At 39.1% G+C, this 22,348-nt stretch overlaps 1 protein-coding gene across 1 annotated transcript in view; it reads left to right on the top strand.

The window, feature by feature from the left end:
* The window catches only part of usp34 (ubiquitin specific peptidase 34), a 60,313-nt gene that overhangs the window by 575 nt on the left and 37,390 nt on the right, over positions 1-22,348 (top strand). Inside the window, exons 2-13 of the mRNA XM_061725160.1 lie at positions 9,299-9,389; positions 10,597-11,158; positions 13,259-13,309; positions 15,839-15,988; positions 16,646-16,713; positions 18,838-19,030; positions 19,289-19,350; positions 19,595-19,676; positions 19,807-19,899; positions 20,219-20,344; positions 20,429-20,558; positions 21,059-21,192. Of these exons, the coding sequence (XP_061581144.1) occupies positions 9,299-9,389; positions 10,597-11,158; positions 13,259-13,309; positions 15,839-15,988; positions 16,646-16,713; positions 18,838-19,030; positions 19,289-19,350; positions 19,595-19,676; positions 19,807-19,899; positions 20,219-20,344; positions 20,429-20,558; positions 21,059-21,192 (1,742 nt within the window). The remainder of the gene's footprint in view (positions 1-9,298; positions 9,390-10,596; positions 11,159-13,258; positions 13,310-15,838; positions 15,989-16,645; positions 16,714-18,837; positions 19,031-19,288; positions 19,351-19,594; positions 19,677-19,806; positions 19,900-20,218; positions 20,345-20,428; positions 20,559-21,058; positions 21,193-22,348) is intronic.

Below are 22,348 nucleotides of genomic sequence, written 5' to 3'. Positions count from 1 at the left end.
GTCAAACAGCTCAGACTCTCATGCACCAGGGCTGGAGACGCGGCTGGAGCCGCTGCTTTTACTCATGCTGGCAGGGGTTCTGCAGGATTTACATGCTGCTACTTGGTTGCATTTGCACGGATGGTTTGAGGGGAGCAGCTGAGCCCGCTGGCCCTGAGTTTGGTGTGTTTGTCAGGTCTGTAGCGGTCGCTGCAGCAGCCATTGTTCAGCAAACACAGCCCTCAACCCTCGGCCCGGTGCTGCTACAGCCGGTGTTATGACCATTTCTGCTGCTTTGCAAAAAAATGCTCCCTGATGGGTTTCTACCTTTTGTAGAGCTACAAATTTACTATGTTTTACTCCCTAGCCCACTTCCCTTTCTCCCAAGTGGTCCTTGTCACTTGCTAGGTCATCATTGTAAATAATAATGTTCTTAATGACCTGCCTGGTTAAATAAATGCCAATGACTGAATGAATATCAAATAAAGCGATATAATTGTTTTTTATCCCTCTTTTATCGTATAATGTTCACAAAGTCTAATGCGATTCATGTCATGGGTAGTGTATTTTTGAAGGATCAAATACTCAACATCCCATATTATCAATTTAGCGTGGCAATCAAACTTTGAAAATCGTCTGTGCGCATGCGCAGAACCACAAAGTAGCATTTTTCGGCAGGTAGCAGAAATGGTCAGAACACCGGGTCTCGGGCTGGAGAGCCGCTGTTTGGAGCCGGACTACCGGGGATAAACGCTGCAGGGAGACGCACATTTGTGTCACAAACACGTCGGAAATCCGCTGCTCCAGTTTAATATAGTCAGCTGCCTTTTACCCCAAATCTCTAGTTTTAGTTTTTGGTGATGAATTATATTTTTATATTGCTCCCACGCACCATTTTTCTACCAGATCAGTGCCATCTTAACTGAGCTAATCGTAAATACAACATTGTCTTTATTGCTAAAACTTAGCCATTAATCCCGGGCGTGCTGACGAGGCCTTGCAGCTCTTCTGCAGAGTCCGGAGCACCAAGGTCTCTGAAACACTGCTGCGGTTCTTGCGAGGCCTATTTGCATCAAGTGGGGAGAGTTTATTTTATTTATTTTCTGTCTGTGTGCACCCGCTTGTGTATGAAGTGAAATGGAGGCTCTGGAAGAATCTACTTTGATAGACAAGACCACAACAAAGCCCACTAAACCAAACACCCAGGGATTTCTCTTCACTTGTCAGTTAAAAAGACACGTTGAGAAATTATTTTTTTTTAATTTTCCCCTAATATTAAAAAACTAAATGTGCCACATATTTTTAGCAAGGGTTCTTATCTTTGTTGAATTGATGGTATGGCTGATAATTTGATTTATTTAAACGTATTACAAGGAAAAAAAATATTTTCTTTAACAGGTTGGACATATTTCATTACCGGTACTTAAATATCAGAAGTGAAAAAAAAAAAATGCTAGACTATGGTGGATCCTGCTGCTGAAAATAGCCTATTTGTGCTCCAGCTAATGAATGGAGGTGCGCCTTTTTCCCCACAAATTGACACAATTTTGTCTCTTTGAAGCTCTGTACATGGGACCAACTTCCAGCCGTCTTTCTCTTAGGATGTCTGTTCTTTGAGATTGAGCCAAAGCATTTCCCCACTACAACGGATATATTTTTGACTAAACAATTGCACTCAGTAACTCATGAAATATGTTGATTCAGAGAAAGTAAAAGCAAGACTTTCATGATCTCACGTCTACAGAAAATGTAACGTGATTTCAAGTTGAGTTTGGGGGAATATGTGGATGGAGAGGCTGGAAGAATTCTGTACTCGGGTTATGAGACAACAGTACTTTGAAAATTTAACATATGCGTTTATATTTTTAGATCTGGGTGGTTCCACTTAAAATGACAAGGATTTTTTAAATGTATTTTTTTTTACTGAGACTGTGTTGGTTGGAGGTTATTTTTGATCAAAATAAATACTCTGGTTAAGAGTAAGATGTTTTTTTTTTTTTAAAGATACAAACATACCTCAAGCTCCTGTTTACATTAATTTCATTTATTACTGGTTATATTATTAACCTGTCACAGGTCTTGAGTGCTTCTGTCAATCTTTTTATTAACTTTCATTTACGTTGAAATGTGGAAAATGTTTGATCAATTTATGTCAAGGTTGTTTTTTTTCATAGGCAAGGGGATTTTACGTTTCTTCTTAACTCTAGTGAAGTTTCAGGAGTGCAAAAGCTCGAGCATTTCACTGCAGAGGCATTGGAGGTAATCCTGTACTTGAACACTGTCACTTCTAAACCCTGGTCATCCTCGAAAAATCCTGTTTTAATGTTTTTAGACTGCTGCTCAGGTGAGGTAGAGGGTGGTGAAGATGGCAGGTTGGCCAGTCAGCACATGGGTGGACCACATTAATGTGGGTATCAGTGCGGTTAGTTTCTGATATTTTATGAGGCGTTCTTGCAGTTTCTGTCAGCGTTCATCTTAAAGGAGATGTATTCTGACTTTTTTTCTTATTCACACATTAGGATAATATCCTGAAGTATTAATGACATGTCTGTAATATGTTTTGGTTGATTTATTCCATAAATAAAGTACAATGCCTCTTTAGCACGCTGGTTCACGCCAACAAGATTTATTGGAGTCAGACACTCGCCTCTACTTCTTTCTTCTGTTGGGTGTATATTTATTATTTTTTTAAGGTTATGGCAAACCTGTTTGTGAGGTACAGGACAGTATACAAAAAAAAAAACCAGGGTGGAGGTAAATGCAGGGAGGCTGGATGATCCTAATACTCTATTCACTGCAGATCTGAACAGCTGACTGAATGAGACAAAGTGATGGTGTATGTCTGATTTTTGTTTTTTTTATAGCCTCATAAAATGTATACTCTCGATCAGACATCCCACTCCCGTTTTAAAGGTACTGGATAACATAAAGGCCTCGTTCATGCCAAGTCAAGTTCTTTAACTCTTCCACATGAAATGAGTAATAAATACAGTTATTTAAAAAGAAGATGCAGTGTTGGCTTTTGCTTTCATCTAAAGACCAAATGATAAAAATCAACTTGGGTGTGATAACGGAAAACCTCAAGCTACATATGGCCACGGGGTGTATTATTGAGTTCATTTTACAAAGATCACACAGCATGGACTCTTAAGAGAAAGATAATTCCTTTCGTATTATTGAGCTGGATGAAACAAGTGAGCCACATGTCACAGTTAGAGCTGGGTATAATTTTAGCATTACTGATGTTGCCTGATTTTACTAGCTAATGCAGCTATACTGTACATCATGGTGCATGTTCTCCCAATTTAATATCTAATGCTCTCTTTTTTCCCCTTCAATTCTGCCAACGATTCCATTTTAAAGCTTGAACTAACAACTTCTTCAAGATTTAGATACTGCAAAACTTTGACATGCTAACCTACAGTTAGTGCACAATTGTGGGTGGACAGTGTAAGAATATATAATGCTTTGACCTTGCTGGGCTGGGAAAGTTTGCTGCTTATTGAACATGTTTTCATGTTATATTGATCAAAGCTTAGCTGACGGGGAAAGCTGTGTGCTGGCATATTTTCACTTTGATTAGGTGTAGTTTGATTCTGAGTTGAGTTATTGCTGATTGGGTTTTCACCTCTTCAATAATGAAATTGGCAAAGTTTCATATTGTACATGGCAGGAGGGGCTAAACCTCCCATCACAAACCAGTGTAATAACTGTGGAGGGATGGGCTGGGGTTCCTCAGCAGGACACCGTCAGCTGTGACAGCCCTGTCAAAATGACTGGCAGGTCCATGTGCCGGGTCGGAGGTGACCTGTGACCTCAGATTTGCTGCAGCAGCATGTGTTAGTTACTGACAATCAAGTTTAACAACAGGGATTTGTATTCAAACAGCTTTGTTTAACTCTGCTCTAATCCAGGACTTTTTCTTTACACAAAATCTAACTATTTTAGCAATTTTTGAATAAATGGAACAGTTTTCAGCTTAAGATGAGCGATATCTTTATGAAATTAGTGGTGAGATGAAGATTATGGCTCCTGTATCAGTGTGTCTAAATCTGAAAAGGTGAATTTTCAGACGCTCGGCAGATAATCCAGGTCTGGGTGCCATAGCTGTAAAACAAAGGGCCTTTTCATTGGGAAATGTTGGTTGGTCACAAACACAATCAAATGTGCAAATAGTAGCTTGATTTCATTTAGGTGCTTAACTTTAAGGAGGGTCCTATCCCTGATGCCTCATAGGCATGACCCATTCACAGTATTTCTCAAGTAAAATCTTATTTTTAACAGGAAAATCTTGGTCTCGCATCCTTTGATGCAAAATCAATTCTTTGTTCATCACAGTGCTAATTTTGGACTTTATTCATGTCCACGGGTTGAAAAAATAAAGTTCACTTGAAATTTAAGTCGAAGGGAAATATGAGTCTTGTCAGAGGCTTAAAATAGCAGTTCATTTTTAATTAATTGCCATTTTGCTGCAAATGTATATATTACATTTGAGCTCACGACTGCCTTGATTCATCCCTTTTTGATCCTACTCTCTTTGTTATCTAAAAATTGATCTAGGTTTTTTTTAACGATACAATGTTCCTTTTAAATGAGTTGGGATGTAAAACAACCCTTCCTCCTCCACTGTGTGATATATTTATGTACTGTTTTGTTGAAGTATTTAGAAACTATATTTTATAAAGTGTGTGAAATGTGGGCTAAGCTCACAAATGTACCATTCTTCTTAAAAATGTACGTGATAGTGTTGCCTCCGGTTCTCAGCATCTCTTATCACCCAGAATGCCAGCTTTTCTTTTGTGTTGAGTCTAGGTACTTGAAGCCAAAGTTTCCTCAGTTTTTAGCTTTACATCTTTGGACAGGGATATTACTTTTATAACAGACATGGCTATCAGATATTTTGGCTCATTTGCCCTGTTGTCAACTGTGTTGTGTGGATGTTAGTCTGGATAAATGGGACTGTTTGTTTAAGAGTTTACTGAGAGTTTAGAAATGGAGGGCGATTTGTGTTGGTCAGCAGCTGCTCTTTTAGTTGTTCAGTGTCTGTGCTGTGAGATGACGTGAGCCAAGACATTTATGCTTATAAAATGAGTCACATTTGGCTCTTTTTTTTCTCTCTCTCTCTCTCTTACCCAGAACACTAGAATTCAAAGTGCGCCCACATGCTTGCCTTAACTGGAGATGTTACTGGTTGTATTTTCAGCTGAATTTCTTACTGTCTGATATTGATTACCACCTCTGAAAGGCAACTCGGATCCTGTATATATCAACAGTCTAAGAAACGGAGTCTAACTCTCATTCTTGTCCCTCCTCAGCAACTTCAAAAACCTAGTCTGTATGAAAACCTGAAGTTGTGTGTGGCAAGTCAACTTTGGGAAAAAAATGTGTTTGAGAAAAGTTGTTTATAGATTTTGAACTATTGAAATATTATTGACTAAATATGCGTTTTCCACCACTAGTGGAAGTTTATATCTTTTTTATAAAGAGAGAAAAATAAAGTTGTCTTGGAGTTGCAGTAACCACTGACCCAAACATCAAGTATAACGGAGACTTGCAGAAGGAGTTGTGGTCAAAGTGCAATTTTTATACCAGCAGAAGGAGACTTAAAGCATGGATGTATTAAGAGGGCAACGAAAAGTCGATCTCTATACTTCTGAAGTCAGGAAACTGACAACTTAAAGGGGACTTATTATGGCATCTAATGTCTATTTTAAACAGGCCTTGAATGTCTTAAAAACAAGCTTTTTATTGTTTTTCGCTAAATAAATTAGAAATTCATCCTCTGAGCCATGTCTTCATCTTCCCATCCTCTAACCTCATTATCTATGCAGGATTCTGAGTGGGCGGGGCTATGATAATGAGGCTCTGTGCTGATTGGCTGCCTGAATGACGCGATACACCACTATGAAAAAATGGCGGAAGCTCCGGCCGGCGGAGTTAGTTGTGGGCGTGGTTTCACGCATCGGAGGACGACCGATGTAAATCACTCCCGTCGTTACGTAACGACAGGAGCAGAATCGTATTGGCTCGTAGATCCACATCACACTGGACGGATCATCCGGGCGGCTGTACAGACTCTGCAGAATTTGGTTGCTTTCCTCCTTCTCTGAGTTGGCAGGCTGAGGGGAGACCACTTTATATATGTTAAAGCAAGAAAAAAACTCTTTTTCATAATAGCTGTTCTGTTCTGATACAGTGCATCTAAAATATCCATAACCATTTTAGATGTTTTTTTTGTCCCCTTCTTTTTAGTTAAAACTGAGGTAACATTGATACTTTATCTTTGCGCTCTTTTTTTTCACCATAATTCAAATTCATCCAGGAAAGTTCAAATAGTTGGACATTTGAAACACCTGCATATATAAAGGCTAGCAAGTGTCATATCAGAGCAAGATCCAAGTAATGAGGTGAAAGGAACTGTGAGAGATGTCATGAAGAAACGTGGTGGTCTCAGTAGCTGAACCCAAAAGATCCTACATAGAAATAAGAGGCAACTCAAGCAGAATAACCAGCACATAAATGGGAATAAAGGGAGTGTATCCAGGCACCAGCTCTGCTCACTGAAAGGTGTTACTAAGACGAGTGAATTCTAATCAGTGATGTAGACACACTGCGGCCTGGTGATTGGATAAATAACCATCACAGGATATAATCTGATTAAAGGTACATTTAAAAAAAATAATAACAAAACTACCTGTATCAGCTTTATTTAATTTTTATATAAGACAGCTTTTTATAAGTCATCTGTTTCTGAGCAAAAGGTTGTCTCCTCGCTGCGGCAGACAACTATCAAATATGGCTTTCCTTCCTTTGCTTCTGTTGCTCTTGCTCTTTGGTTTATGTAACGTAAAGAATATGAAATCTGCACATTGCAGCGGTGCCTGAATGAAACAACTCTCCTCACTGCTCCATGAAAGCAGTCAGATCCGCTGATATTTCAGAGGAGCACTGCGTTCTGATGAGGTGTTCGCATGTAGAAACGAGAACATTTTGGTTCAGTTTTAGTGTGGAATTTTTTCTCTGGTCAAAATGGCAACGTAAATGCTGTTTTGTCATCTGTTTTTGTTGCCATATCCAGGGCAGTGATTCAGTGGAGACACTTGATTCCCTGAAGCTGGGTGGGACTGATGTGGATCTGTGAACGCTGGAACAATAAAAGTAACTTTAGACTCAAGCTGTCCTGTGCTAATATCCCACATCATTAAGTGGAAAAGTTTACAAAGTACAGTGAAAGGCATTTGGCACCATGAAAGTTTGTCAAGGTAAATGCGCGTTCATAAAAATATTTGACTTTTTTTCTAATTTCCTTTTGTTCTATACTTCTATCTACTACTACATTAATAGTAGGAGAGGGGGGAAATAATGCCAACAAACTTGGGATAACATCTGTTGGTCAAGTGTCTGCATATTAGTTTTTGGATATTTCTATGTTCAACTCTGATATTCCTTTTTTATTATTATTATTCTAAGTTCATCTGGTCTGTTTCAGATTTGTCCAGTATTGTGCTTGTTTTCCTCTTACAGTGTTTCCTAGCTTGCATTATTTATTTTATCATAGATGTCCCGGAAATAAGATGTTATGACAAGAATGGCTGAAATTAAATTGTAAAACACACACTTCCTCTTGCTAACAGCTAGTGCTGCCAGTTCTCGTCATAAGCCTTTCCTATGTTGGCAAGACAATTTTTTTTGTTCATTTGAAAATATGAGCATGAATTCAGCTTTTTGGAAACATCTCATTGAATTTGCAGCTGTGCAACAGGTTCTCCCCCTGCTGTAAAGATGCAGCGTAAGGAATCCTGCATTATTCATTAGATGGTAATCCAACTGGACTAAGTTGTCATAAATAATGCAAAGAATATGTAAATGACTGTGGAAATAGGAATGCTGGGAGACAGTTGGGATTCTGGACTGCAAGAAAAGATGCATTTTGACAAACCTAAACTACATTTGATGAATAACATCAGATGCGTTTGGAAATTCACGAGAGTGCACCATGATATACTTCTGATGTCAATTTTCTTAAGAGTGTTGTGGTTTTTATTGACTATTACCACACACTCCACATGGTGCAAGACAAAATGTGACATTTCCAACTCCACAATAATCCACTGTAGGCGTAAAAGACCAAATCCAGACTATAATTTTCACTGTTGTCAGACAATATGGCGTGTTTGTGTTATGATTGGGAGTTCTGTAGTCATAGCAAGTTCACAGCACACAATTCACTGGCAACTTAGCGTTACACACTACAAGATTTGGAGTATGACCAGACTTAACCACCATCTCATTTACTAGGTCTTTATCAAACAGTTAGAAGTTTCAATTGAGCAATCTACAAACAGTGTGTCTTCCGTTGTTTGGTGCTCCGGGTGAGTCGACTTGTTTTGCTTACCTGCTTGTTGAAAAGAACACCATCCCCCTGAGTCTGTTATATTACTCTCTGAAAAACGTTAGAGACATCGTGTTCTTTCCAAAATCCAACCTAATCTTGCTCATTGCATTTAAGTAGACAAAAGGTCCAAACAAAAATACCTACCTACAATTAAATAGAATGGAATTCTAATTAATATAGTTTTGTTCTGAACATTGTGTAGTTTTTATGTTGTTTCCATATTTTAAATGGCTAATGGAGATCATTAAGAAGTGGTGTAATTTTGATTTAATTTTATTGAAAGAACCTTGAAAGTGCCTGGATTTAAACTGTGATTAACAGCACGTGGTTGCAATTTACCCTTTTACTAAGAGGAATATAAATTCATGTTGACTTTTGTGTAGTATCAGCTTAGCATTGTTCAAAGGAAAATTGGATCCGACCAAACTGCCGGTCTGGTCAAAATTACACACAATTGGCCACGAATTGGAGTTACAATCAGTGCATCTTTACTCTCCGCGGAGAGAGCCTCACATCTGCGCTTTGCACGAAAGGAGTTTAATCAAGTCTGAGAAAATTGTGATTACTTCCATTGATTGCCGTTGCTTGTGCTTGCTGGGTGGGTGCGGGTGCAGTTTGAAACACATTGATGGGGGTTAGGTGTGGAACGTGAACGTTTTTGCCTATTTGCAGTGTGACGAATGGAAGAACTTCAGCTCATCTCATTTGCTTCTTCTTTGTATTCTGAGTTTGACCATGCTCACTTGCTTATTGATTTGGTTTGTTGGTTGGTTTTTATAGCCGTCAACTAGATCAACATTCAGTATTTCACTAGTTCTGTAAAAGAAGATTTTGTTTCACTGAGAGTAAGTGGATTTAATGGATATTTTAGATTACTTAGAGGTGTTGACTAATAAGTTGTTTTGTTTTTTTTTCTTTTTCCAGTATCAGATGCAGATGGCAGTGAAGGTGGCTTCCAGCTAAAGAAGGAACATGCTCTGCGAGTGCTTGGCTACATCAGCTCCTGGACCCAGAGGTCAGTGCTGTTTCTAATGCAGTCGGACCGATGTCTCCCTAAATGACATACAATGTTCATGACTTCACTTTCCTTTATATGTTCTACTGAAAACGTCTCTAAAGCTGTACGGTGTGCAGCCCCTTTCTTCATGTGTTTACCTAAATAATGCTCAACAAAATCTATATTACCAGAATTTTACAGCAGCACTCATGATTGAAATGATATTGATGAGAAAATAAAGTGACCAAGGAGAGGAGACCAAACAAAATTACATTTTCTGAAAAGAGACTGGACCCCCATTGCCTATTTTACCTGATGGGATAAAAATGGCAAAGGCTTCTCTGTGCTACTTTAGTGAAGAAAATATGGATATGGAGGCAAAATAATGACTGAGTTTAACCCTTGAGCAAGGGTGTCAGGTGTCGGCCATACTTGAGTTTTAACCTTTTATACCCTGCTGTCCCTCACTTAAGAATTATTCAAGAAAAATAAACTCTTTAAAAGGAACTTAAATTAATCAGACTTGTAGGCCGTAATATGGTTTAATTAACGTCTTACATTTTATTTAATTGTTTATTTAACTATTGAATGAATAAAAAAAAAATCCTCAGTGTTTATCCCATATTTTTAAACTGTTGTTGGATGTGTGATTACTAAATTCAACATAATTTCCGTAATGGCGATAAACAACAACCAAGGTAAGCACTTTGTAGCTGCTTTTGGTTGTAGTTTTTTATGTAAGATGAAAGGAATATTAAGCGAGTTTACTTCTTTTCAAGTCAATAGGAGCTGGGACGGCTATCTAAGAGACCTGCAGCTTTTATTTGATACCCATTAACTACAGCTAACAGGAAAGAGCTCATAGGTTATAATGTAACAAAAAATCATCACCATTGTACATATTTGACCCTGTGCCTTTTTCTAGTCAAGTCATCTCTCCTTTCATAGAATAGGTGATAACATCAGGGCTGTTTTTGGATTTCTGCACAAATGCATAAACAGAAAAAGGGAGAGCAGAATTGACAGCCAGATTACATTTTTTTTATCGTCAATAAAATGTGTTCATAATAAAGGGGGGCAAAGAAATTAACAAGTTTCATATCGACCACGTCAAACATGTTTAATATTGGCACCAATCACTGAGATCCTTCTGCACATACCGTAGTTTGAGTATTGAGCTGTTTCTTTCTTTAAAGCTTTCTGCTTCATCTGTGTTTCTTTCCAGGCAATGTCTCTGCTGCTTCAAAGAGTACAAGCATTTGGAGGTTTTTAATCAACTAGTTTACGCGCTCATCAACCTGGTCATTGCTCAGATAAGCAACCTGAGAGACCGTCTCTGCAATGTCCAAGACCGCACGCACAAAGGGGGCGTGTCTGCAGCCGAGGGAGCGGGGTCTGAGTGGGGCGGAGATGAGTCTCCACCTGGCATCCTCCCCCAGCCCCCCTCCCCCGGGGAGGACGAACCTGTTAATGTGGAGAGAGACTCTGCTGAAGAGGATGTCGACATGCCGGACCTAAACCAGAACAAGATCCAGGGTCCGGATCAGGAGCCTAATCAGCCGACCGCAGCCCAAGTGGAAGCGCTGGGACCGGCAGATCGCAGCCATGACTCTGGGGAGGGCGACGGCGCTGCCGGAGGACGCAGTGACAGCAGTGACTGCCAGGATCCCTTCAGCTCTTGGAGTACGGAGGAACGAGAGAAGCTGCTGCTCTGTGCAGCCAAGATTTTTCAGATCCAGTTCCCCCTCTACACAGCCTACAAACACAACACACACCCCACCATAGAGGTAAGAACCAGTCCCAGATCTGAGGAACCACTTTGCTTAGTCTGAACTTTGCTCACTTCTTGTCTGTTTTTGGCTGTGGCTTTGTTTTCAGTTATTGGATGGTGCATTTGTTGATTGCTGATCTGCATGTACTTTGTTAAAATTCAGTCTTCACTCAGTGGAAAGATGAAGGTCAGATCATAAGTATTTTTACAATTTATTAGCCCCAGGTAGTGATGCACCGAAATGAAAATGTGTGGCCGAAACCGAAAATAATAATAAACACTTGGCCGAATACCGAACAATACCGAACATGGTTCTTCGCAGTTTTTCATTTATTTTGCCAATTTTTTCACCATTGCATACATCAAATACATTTGATTTAAGCATGCTTTTCAAAGAAAAAAATCTTTTACAAAATTACAAGGTAGAAAATATTTATTGAACATAAAAAACTGAACATTTTTTAATTTCCCAGCATTATGTTGTTTTGGTTCCACCTCCTGGTGAATGTTAGGTAAAATTCTTATGTGGTTACTTTTTGGTTGGCCAACGATTTATGTTTGTGGTGCAACCGGTACGGGAGCGGCCAGTCTATTTCCTTATATTACAACGCCGTTATTAATTGTTCGGTTTTTTTCTCACTTATGCCACCGAACACCGAAAGTGTTTTTTTGCCATTTTCGGCCGAACAATTTCGGTTACCGAACAATCGGTGCATCACTAGCCCCAGGTTTGCATTTGAGAACATTCAATGTGAAAAATAATGTCTACAAGAATAAAGGAGAAGACTCAACCTAATGTTCTATTCACACTGGACTGAAACTTCCTGCAGTAATTCTGAAGTTACACCCCGACACCCCTGTATTTAGTTCAGAGCGTTCTCACTGGATGAGTTTGTGTTTTACCGTAATTTACAGACATTGATCCCAGAAGTGACGTTGAGGCCTTGCTTTTTATTAAACAATTACCTTTTTATTTAATGTTAAATTTGTTTATGGAGTTAAACGCATTTAATCAGACAATCAAATTAGATTTCAGTGACAACACGTCACTTTTTGCGAAGGGACAAAATCAGCAAATGGTGTCTTTGCCTATGTTTTAAGTTGCCATGGTAACAGTAAAATCTACGGTAAATGTAACTGGAATTTTTGATGAAGCCTTAAAGGTTTTGTGATGTCAGATATGCTTTGAGCTTGATGAAAGATAAAAAGTTTCCTACTGCTTGGTGGAGCCACAAGTGTCTCCATCTCATTGTCATTCTTCTTCTGATCTGGACTTCTTTTTTCAGTCTCTGTGTGAAGCTTAATGTTTAGTTTCTGTATGATTGTCATCTAAAAAATATCAGACCTTTACACTATATGGGGTAGATTTAGGCAGAAGTTGTAACATAATATCCAACTGTACCACAATTGGCAAAACTAAAGAGTGAAAGAGGCAGAAAAGGTGAGGAGAGATTTCAGGCCACACATCAGTGAATTACTGACGTGCATTCGGACAGGATTACAATCATCCCATGGCCTCGGTGTTTGGTGAAGTAGGCTAGGTGATTTGCGGTGGAATTCTTTCTCCAGAATCAGACATGGCGCATTCGAACGGGATTAAAAACACAGACGTCCTCTCCGTGATTTTTACAAATGACCGCTGGTCCCCAGGTAATTTTAATCCTGTCCAAATGGGGCATAAGTTACTGCAGACCTGAACCAGGATAAACAGATCTGGGTGGAAAATCAGACCCTTTTCATATAGTGATTCACATGTTGCTCATCATTTAGTGTTTTGTGGAAAATCAATTATTCTTCTCGTGTAAGACTTGGCAAGAAGTGCTGTACTGCACTTGCTAGCCAGTGGTATGACTGACATGTGAAGATGGATTATTTTGCTTTTTAAAGCTTTCTGAAAAGAAAGGGCAAGCTTTTGGATGTAAAACAATGTTTAGTTTTGCCCTTTTTTTTCCTGTTGATCAGTATGTCTCAAAACAGTCCTTTAAGAGTGGGTTGTGAGTCAGAAATCACTGACTATATCACCTGTACACAATTATTACCATTTTTATTGCAGCTATAGTTACCATGCTTTTTTTTTCCTGAGTCCACCATGTCTGTGTCTTTGTGTTTTTTTCAGGACATATCTACTCATGAAAGCAACATCCTTGGATCCTTTTGTGACATGAATGTAAGAAATATTCTCTCATTACACTGGCTTAAGTCTTCTCATGTGCTAATCCGTTACATTCTGATTGGTTGTTACTAATAAAAATACGTCTTCAGCAGAAAATGATTTATTAAAACAACTTCAGAATATTTATTCTGTGTAATACGCTGTAAGCTGTGGTTTGTATTGAACAGTTTTATGTTTAATACTTGTTGTTTTTTCCATTGTGAAGTGATTTTTATTGGGAAGTTGGATGAACCAGATCCCAGCAGGAGAGAGGGGTGAGGGGTGAGGGGGGTGAGATCTAGATGCTTTGTTGAGGCATGTTGGGATTTGCAGGAGGATATGGACTTTGGTATTCTGCATGTGACTTGTGTTGTTACATGACCCAGGAAGAGGTGGAAAAGTGGTTTTGTTGCTGTCCGAGGTCACAGAGGAGATTACGTAGAAATTAATTTTTAGTGGTTCTCAACAGACTGAAGTACAAATTAACAGGAAAATGGCTGCACTGCAGAGTCTTACCGCTTAAGTTTTTACTTACTTCCTTCAACACGTTTTTTAAAATGTTTTTTATGTGTGTGTCATCACTGTCATCATTTATGAAGCATCCTGAAAGTCGGCAGCTGCTATTTTCTTCTCTTAAGGAGAAGTGTAGAAGTTTCTGTCCAACAGCAGAGGTAGTGATTTTGTTTAATTGGCGTCAAACACAGATGAGCCAATGACTGTTGAATATCTAAATGAAAAACAGAGAGAAGAGTCACAAATATATTGTCCAAGGTACAAAAGATGAAATATATTAGTATTAATTATCCGTGAGCAGAAAAACTAGAGTTACTAAGATAATACTTATCTGTGCATTCTGAGTTGGTGGTCAATGAGGTTTGTTTTATTCCACTTCCTAAATCCAAACAAAAGGGTAGCTTAACATCCTCCTAAATCCAACTTAATGTCCACAACATCATCAAAGATGTCTTCATTTATTTGTACGATAATAAACTCAACAGTGGTTTTAACTTTAGCTAAAGTTATTTAACTACAATCATGATGATTTTCCTCAGATAAATGTACCTAGTTCGTGCTGCAGTTGGCTATTGTTAATCAAGTTTACCTCAAACACCTACTGAGCACAAGATACAAACTTAGATCTTTGTGTCCAAAATGTATAGAAAACAGCTTGGAGCAAAGTGTCACACTGGCAGTTGCCCTTGTAAAACTTTAAACGGCAGCGAGATTGCATCAGTAACTAAAGGGGTCAATTGGTTTGTAGGTATTTAAATGGGAAAAGGGACGGGTTAACATGCTGCAGTCAATGACTGTTCTCACTGATTTCACAACCAATGAACAATATTGTTTGTTATTTTAGGTGGTTGTAATAAGGCTATTACTCTTTAACAAATATTAATTCAAAATGAGTTCAGACTGTAGTTGCCCCCACTTCAATTCAAATGTCCCTGCAGCCCCATGCCAGAAGAGCGTTAGTTGTAATTTTGTATTTCCAGTGTGGTTTTTCAAGCAATAAAGGTTTTACAAGCCCTCTTAACCCATCAGCTAATTTAGTGTGGGGGGGAAAAAAAATGTAACCTTATCCGGCATAGTGGCTGCCTTGGGCAGATTGTGACCCCAAACCATCTAGAAGTATTTAAAATTTCACACCATCCTTGGAAAAGTGACACTGAAAGATGAGGCTGTTGGCCATCTTATGGACACCGTACTGAATTTAGGACTTATTCGTGTAGCTTGTTCAAAAATACAACAGTTATATACAAGGTAGCACCGTCATAAGTTGTGGGTATTTTAATTTATTCTAACTAAATTCATAACATAAGAATTAGTAGTAGTTGAGTGTCTCTGGAAGTGAGAGTTCATAACTCAGTCAAATATGCCACACATTACAGTTTTTGTTCCCGTGTTTATTTTGGTTGCGTTGAGGTCTTTTCTCCGTTTCAGTTAAGTATTGTCCACATTTCCTGCCTTCTGTGGTTATTTTGTCAACGCCTACATTATGGTGTGCTGAGTCTCAAAATTTCCTTGGTAACAGGATTGTGTCAGTGTGTTTTCTTACATTAGCTTGTGTGTTTTTAATCTTCCTTTGTTATCACTTCTGTTCTGCCGGCTTGTAAGGAAAGCTTTGCCGGCTTCAGTTTAACAGCACTCACAAGTGATGTCAGACGTGAATTTGGTCTGGTCCAACACAGATGTCTGAAAACGTCTGAAAAAAATATTAAACCTTTTATTCTGCTCAGGAAACTGTGGGTTTCATCGTTTTATGTTTCAGCAAAGTCAGAATTTAAGACTTTTTGTAGACATGACCATCTCTGCCAGTGTTGGCACTCTTAGACAGTTTTACCCCCAAAATAAGTAGCAAGTATTTCTTCTTTTTTTTAATTTAAATTTCCACAGTTTAAGATTCATTTTAATGGGATATATCTCTTGAGACTTATTTTGACTTGGATTTCATATTTTCTTGTGCCCAGACATTTGTGTTTTGTGTTTTTTCTGCAATAATGAACGTGTGATGGTTGACTACATGTTTGCTGTGGTGTTGATCAGGATGTGGAGGTGCCTCTTCACCTGCTGCGCTACGTGTGTCTGTTCTGCGGGAAGCACGGCCTCACCCTGATGAAGGAATGCTTCGAGTGGGGCTCTCCAGAGAGCCTCCCCTTCCCCATCGCCCACGCCTTCATCACCATCGTCTCCAATGTGGGTCTCAAGTGCTCAGCAGGATTTTTAAATGGTTCCTGTCTGGATTTACAGGACTGTCTCAGAAAATTGGAATATTGTGATTTTATGTAATGCAGTTACAAAAACAAAAATGTCATACATTCTGGATTCATTACAAATCAACTGAAATATTGCAAGCCTTTTATTATTTTAATATTGCTGATCATGGCTTACAGCTTAAGAAAACTCAAATATCCTATCTTAAAAAATTAGAATATTCTGGGAATCTTAATCTTAAACTGTAAACCATAATCAGCAATATTAAAATAATAAAAGGCTTGTAATATTTCAGTTGATTTGTAATGAATCCAGAATGTATGACTTTTTTGTTTTTTTAATTGCATTACAGAAAATAAAGAACTTTATCACAATATTCTAATTTTCTGAGACAGTCCTGTATGTCTAAAATGTAGCTCAGATTATTATAATATTGTGTAAATCATTTCCAGCCATGAGCTAAACATTTTAAAAAGTATGAACTAGCCCTTACTGGAGTTGTACCTTTTTTTTTTTTCAATTTTCTTTACGGTGTGACGTGTTATCTAGCACGTTTACATGTTCTTTTTACATATTAAATTACCATTTAGTTTGCGAGTGTGATTTTATTAATTTGCTTTGCTTCGGCTTTTCTCACAGATACGGATATGGTTGCACATTCCTGCAGTTATGCAGCACATCATACCGTTCCGCACCTACGTAATACGGTAAGTAACAGAACTGTTGGTTAGGTTGCAAACAAAGCCGCAGCCTCAAACTGGTGCTTTTCACAGTGTTGTTTCAGCCGTTTGCTGGTACCAAACAAGAAACTGTCAGAACGGGTTCTTGTAAACTTTCCTAGCAATTTCCTAGAATGCATTTGAGTATATGTGCACTATTTTTACACAGGTATCTGAGAGCTTTTACCGCCTCTTTTAATGGACTGCCAAGCTGCCATTTTGTTGAACACCCTGCTTCCCTGTTGCTGTAGCTCCCCACAGCTTCTCTGCTCAAATATTATAATTTGGATCATCTTAGAACAAGACCATTACTAAGCTTCTCAATCCTCTGTTTTTCTGCCTGTTCAGGTTTTAGTTTCTTAGTCAGTGCACGTTCAAATCCTTAGTGAAACAGTGAGGTGTGTGGCTGTCTTCCAGGAGGATGTGATGATTAAAGGTTTTCTGTCTTTTGAAGTGAGGTTTCTTCCTCTCTGCCCCCCCTCCTCCCACTTGTCTCTGTGTCTCTAACTCTGTCAGTCCACCTCATACAAAACTGCCACACAGTTGTTGCTAGGAAGAGCCTCTGTCACCGTAGCAACTGTTGCCAGGCCTCCAGTCAGCTTCTCCTCACGTGACCTCGGCGAATGCAGTTTGAGCAAGCCTGGTCATGTGACGCTTTCAAGGCTGATGATCTGGTGTCATGTTCACTAATCTGCTTTGAGCAGTGAAATTCTGTGGCTGAGTGATATTTTTAAAGAAACATTTCCTGATTTTACTGTTTTTGTGGAGGAAAACATTCTTTAATATCCAAACAGCAATTTTAACTGTATTTAGGTGGCCAAAAATACATTTGTTAAGCAACAATTGATCACAGCAGATCAGAAAACTACAACACAACTATCCCAGTATGCTGAGTGGATGAGTCTGCAGCACTCGTTATCTCCACATCCGCCCACACACCTCTACGAGAGGAATGTTGTCAAGTCAATCTTACATGCTCTGCCTGGACAAAAGAAGTCATCACTCTGATATTTTGTTGGACTATCTTCAGCTGGGATTATGGCTTTTTTCCACACTACTGCTACAAACGTATGCAGGGTCACAACTTTGGTTTCCTTGCATTAATTTTCCACTGAGACCTTTTCTCCATCACATCCCAAAGATTCTCAGAGGAGTTGATGGCTAGACTGTGGTAGTCAGTCTGCGCGTGGTAATGATTTCTCTTGCTCTTTTGCAGTGTGGCTCTGATTAATCCTGTCATCTTGAAAAATGCCCATATCAGGATTAAAAAAAAAAAATGATGGAAAACCTCATCAACCTGAATTCAGATCATTTTAAGACAGAAAATGTTGCTGAACCTCCCTGACCAGCTGACGTAACTCTAGATCAGGGGTCGGCAACCCAAAATGTTGAAAGAGCCGTATTGGACCAAAAACACAAAAAACAAATATGTCTGGAGCTGCAAAAAATGAAAAGTCTTGTATAAGCCTTAGAATGAAGGCAACACATGTTGCATGTTTCTATATTAGTTATAACTGGGGGAAGACTTTTTTTTCATTATGCACTTCGAGAAAAAAGTCAAAATGTCGAGAAAAAAGGCCAAATGTAGAGAAAAAAAAAGTCAAAAATATTTAGATTAAAAGGGAAAGGAAAAAGTAAGAAAAAAGAGGAAGAAAAAAGGAAAAAAAAAAAAAGATCAAGCATTTTTTTAAAAGCTCCAGGAGCCACTTGGGCAGCGCTAAAGAGCCGCATGCAGCTCTAGAGCCGCGGCTCGCCGACTTCTGCTCTAGACCATAACCACAAAGATGTCTGACATGCACAAAGCGCGATGGATGCTTTTGATTTGACTATTGTCTTGAATTCTACCATTGGTTTTCTTCTATTGGATTTCACCAGTCATTCAAGAGATCCTCCCGCTTTAGAAAGTACAGCATAAACAAGATATTTCAAAATATTATCATTTAGTCTTTGGTCTCGGTGGAGGAACAATTCCTCTATTGTGGTGTTATATCTTGGTATGCTGATCAAGTCTGCTTATTTGGTTCCTTTTTTTCTGTGGTAAACATGGAAGTCACATGTTTCTGGTTGATAGTCCTTTTGATGATAAAGTAAGTGTTGTATTGCTATCTCCAGGTATCTGTGTAAGCTGTCGGACCAGGAGCTGCGACAGAGCGCAGCACGCAACATGGCCGACCTGATGTGGAGCACAGTGAAGGAGCCGCTGGACAGCGCATTGTGCTTCGACAAGGAGAGCCTGGACCTGGCCTTCAAATACTTCATGTCCCCCACTCTCACGATGCGCTTGGCTGGACTTAGCCAAATCACAGTGAGTTCCACTGTAAACACGGACGAGCTCAACTACACATGCACATGTGGGTTTGGATGACCTGTAGTCCTGGATCGGGGGATTTGTCCATTTACTTGATAGTGAAGAGGGACCGAGTCACAACAAATACAACAAAATCTTACGGCTGTCAGCCCTAAGACTCGCTTAATGCTCGTTAGCCTGTGTAGATAACGATTGTTCAGGTGCTTGTACAGATGGGGTTTATCATGTCCTCATCATGTTTGTTTGTTTCCTCAGAATCAACTCCACACTTTCAATGATGTGTGCAACAATGAGTCACTGGTGTCCGACACAGAAACGTAAGTTATTTCCAAAGGGTCAGGCACTCGTGCTCACAAGGGTGTCAAATACCATTTCTGAAAGATGTTGTTTAACACTTGTTGTTGGCAATGCATGCAAATATGGTGTGCTATGGTGACCAAAGAGTGAAACAGAGTGATCTTCCGCTTATTCTTTCTTCTTTATGCTAACGTCTTTATAACCTGTGAATTATTTGACTGAATTGTCACGGCTGCTCATGGAGATTGTGCTTCACCCGCTCAGGTCCATAGCAAAGGAACTGGCTGACTGGCTGATCCACAACAACGTAGTGGAACACATATTTGGACCCAATTTGCACATCGAGGTGAGAACTTTGGTCCAGTGAACTCATATGTTTCATCTAATTCAGACCTTTTTATTCTTTTGCTTACTTAAACCGAGCAGTGCAACAAGTTTAAGTCATACGTTTTTTCTTATATTTGTTTCCTCTCTAGATCATTAAGCAGTGCCAAGTGATCCTGAACTTCTTGGCTGCAGAAGGCCGGCTCAGCACGCAGCACGTAGACTGTATCTGGGCTGCAGCTCAGGTGACTGCTCACTCTCATCTGCTCACGGTTTTATCCTACTCCATCAATCTGCTTGTTATTCTTGGGAACACCACAGAGCAGTGGGTGGCATTAGATGTAGCTGCACCAGTGCTAAGTGGCTTTGGGACATTTGAATTTACTTTCTTTTTTTTTTTTTTTATAAATTTGTAGCAAACATCCTAAGGTAATAATGATTTAGCTCTATCAGAAGCCCTTGGAAACAGATTAAATGTAAATATTGTAGTCAAGTCCACTGTGTTAGCATAATAATCTGTTGGTTCAGTCTGACAGTGTATTTCTCTTTTTTTTTTATTTCTAGCTGAAACACTGCAGCCGTTACATCCATGACCTTTTCCCATCACTCATTAAAAACCTGGACCCTGTGCCTCTTCGTCATGTGTTAAACCTGGTGTCTGGCTTACATCCGAGCGCCCACACCGAGCAGGTACTGTATTGCATACACACAGTCCAAAAACAACCTTCCCCTGGGATTAAAATGCTGACGTGACCCCGCCCTCCTCCTCCTCAGACATTATACCTGGCCTCCATGCTGATCAAGGCTCTTTGGAACAACGCCCTTGCTGCAAAAGCCCAGCTCTCCAAACAGAGCTCCTTTGCCTCCCTGCTGAACACCAACATTCCCATGGGAAACAAGAAAGGTCAGTCTGGATTCTTTTTAGTATAAAGCTTCGGGTATTGATTGGTTTTGCATAAACAGCTGTAAGTCTGCACTCAAAAATAATCTTTGAGCTTCACTTTGTTCACTCCCAATGGCTAAATTATTCATTATGCGTATAAAATGTCAGAAAGTAATGAAAGAGCTCCCTGATCCCACTGAGAACTATTTTGACCTCTTCATACCCCTGTCTTGTATTATCCTCATTATTTTATTCAAGAAATTTGAATCAGTGCTTTTTGATCCATTGGTGCCTTTTTAAAAATGAGCCACATCAATTTTTTTCAGTTCTGAACTTCTTTTGTCAAACACCACATTTCATCCTGCATCTCAACTTGAAACAAAAATGCAATTTACCAAGGAATTTCAGCTCAATAACTTTGTCGTTTCACATTAATTTGTTCATTGTACCTGCTGTTGGCGAGTGTTCGGTGGTCGTCAGTGTTTTAAGTTGTTCAATAAATGACTCTGATCTGGTCTCAGGTTCACCGGCTGCAAGTCCAGACAGCAGCGACAACAGCGACACGCAGCACAGCGGAGGCAGTGACATTGAGATGGACGACCAGATGATGGTGACGGGCAGCAAGAGGAACCAGCAGAGGCTGTCGGACACAGAGGTACACCCAGGAACACATGCAAACCACAGTGAAATAAGCACTTTCAGTTGGTTTTTTGGTGTTTTTTATTGTTTAGCATACTTTCCTGCAGTAGAAAATGGTCATAGCATGGATGTCTGGGATTAGTGACGACAGTTCGCTCAAACCCTGTGGAAGTTTCACGCATTACGTGTGCATGACTGATTACAGGGTTTGGACGGTTTAAAATAGCCTGCAAGGTAATGGAATTTAAAAATAAAAAACTGGAACATTAACAAGTAGGGTTGTCCCGATCAAGATTTTTTTAGCTGCCGATCACTTGAGTTTGAGTATCTGCCGATCCTGATTTTTCCCGATCCGATCACTATTTTTGGCTCCCGATACATTTCCAATACTTTTTCCCGATCCATTTTGGCAATGAATTACAAAAAAAAAGAGGACTAAAACTAAATTATCCCAAGTTTCTTTTATTGTCCATTGGAGAACAACATATATATATTTCAACAAAGCTTATCAGCTCTGGTGCCACAAAATGTAAAAACATGAAATTGTAAACTAAAACAAAAAGTGCAGAATAGTGCAATAACAAAAATAAATACATTTAACTTCAAAAGACGTGGTTGAATGACATCCAGTCAAAGTCACAAACACAAGAAAATTAAAATACTTTTTGGCTTAACCTTAGTGCAACATTCTGAATGGCATGAAATGAATAGCAGCAGCTTAATGAACATGAACATATATAACATTTCACAATTCAAACATGGAAACCATGTTGGTTTCGCTTACTTCGTCACGCCGGCCGGAAGTGACATTAAATGCAACAATATATAAAACGATTTAATATATATATTTAAAACATAAATAACTAGGTATGTCCCGATACTTTTTTGGCCGATACCGATGTTTTGAAAATGCCGTGATCAGGCCCGATCGATCTGGCCCGATCGATCGGGACAACACTATTAACAAGCACCTTTTTGAAATGTCATGGTAATTTTTAGCATGCAGGGTTAAATGTCTTACGTCAAAATAAGACATTTGACAAGCCCACTTTAAGAAACATGAAATATCCCTTGAAAAAGCTTTGATTTAGTTTTGATTTTTAAGGTAAAGCAGGTCTAAAAGAATATATTAACACTTTTTTTTAATTATTATTATGATTATTGCTTAATTT

Source organism: Cololabis saira, chromosome 1 (assembly GCF_033807715.1).
Source record: "Cololabis saira isolate AMF1-May2022 chromosome 1, fColSai1.1, whole genome shotgun sequence".
Classification (NCBI taxonomy): Eukaryota; Metazoa; Chordata; class Actinopteri; order Beloniformes; family Belonidae; genus Cololabis; species Cololabis saira.
Note: the sequence above shows the minus strand (reverse complement) of the source record. Positions and strands in the feature narration are given on the sequence as shown.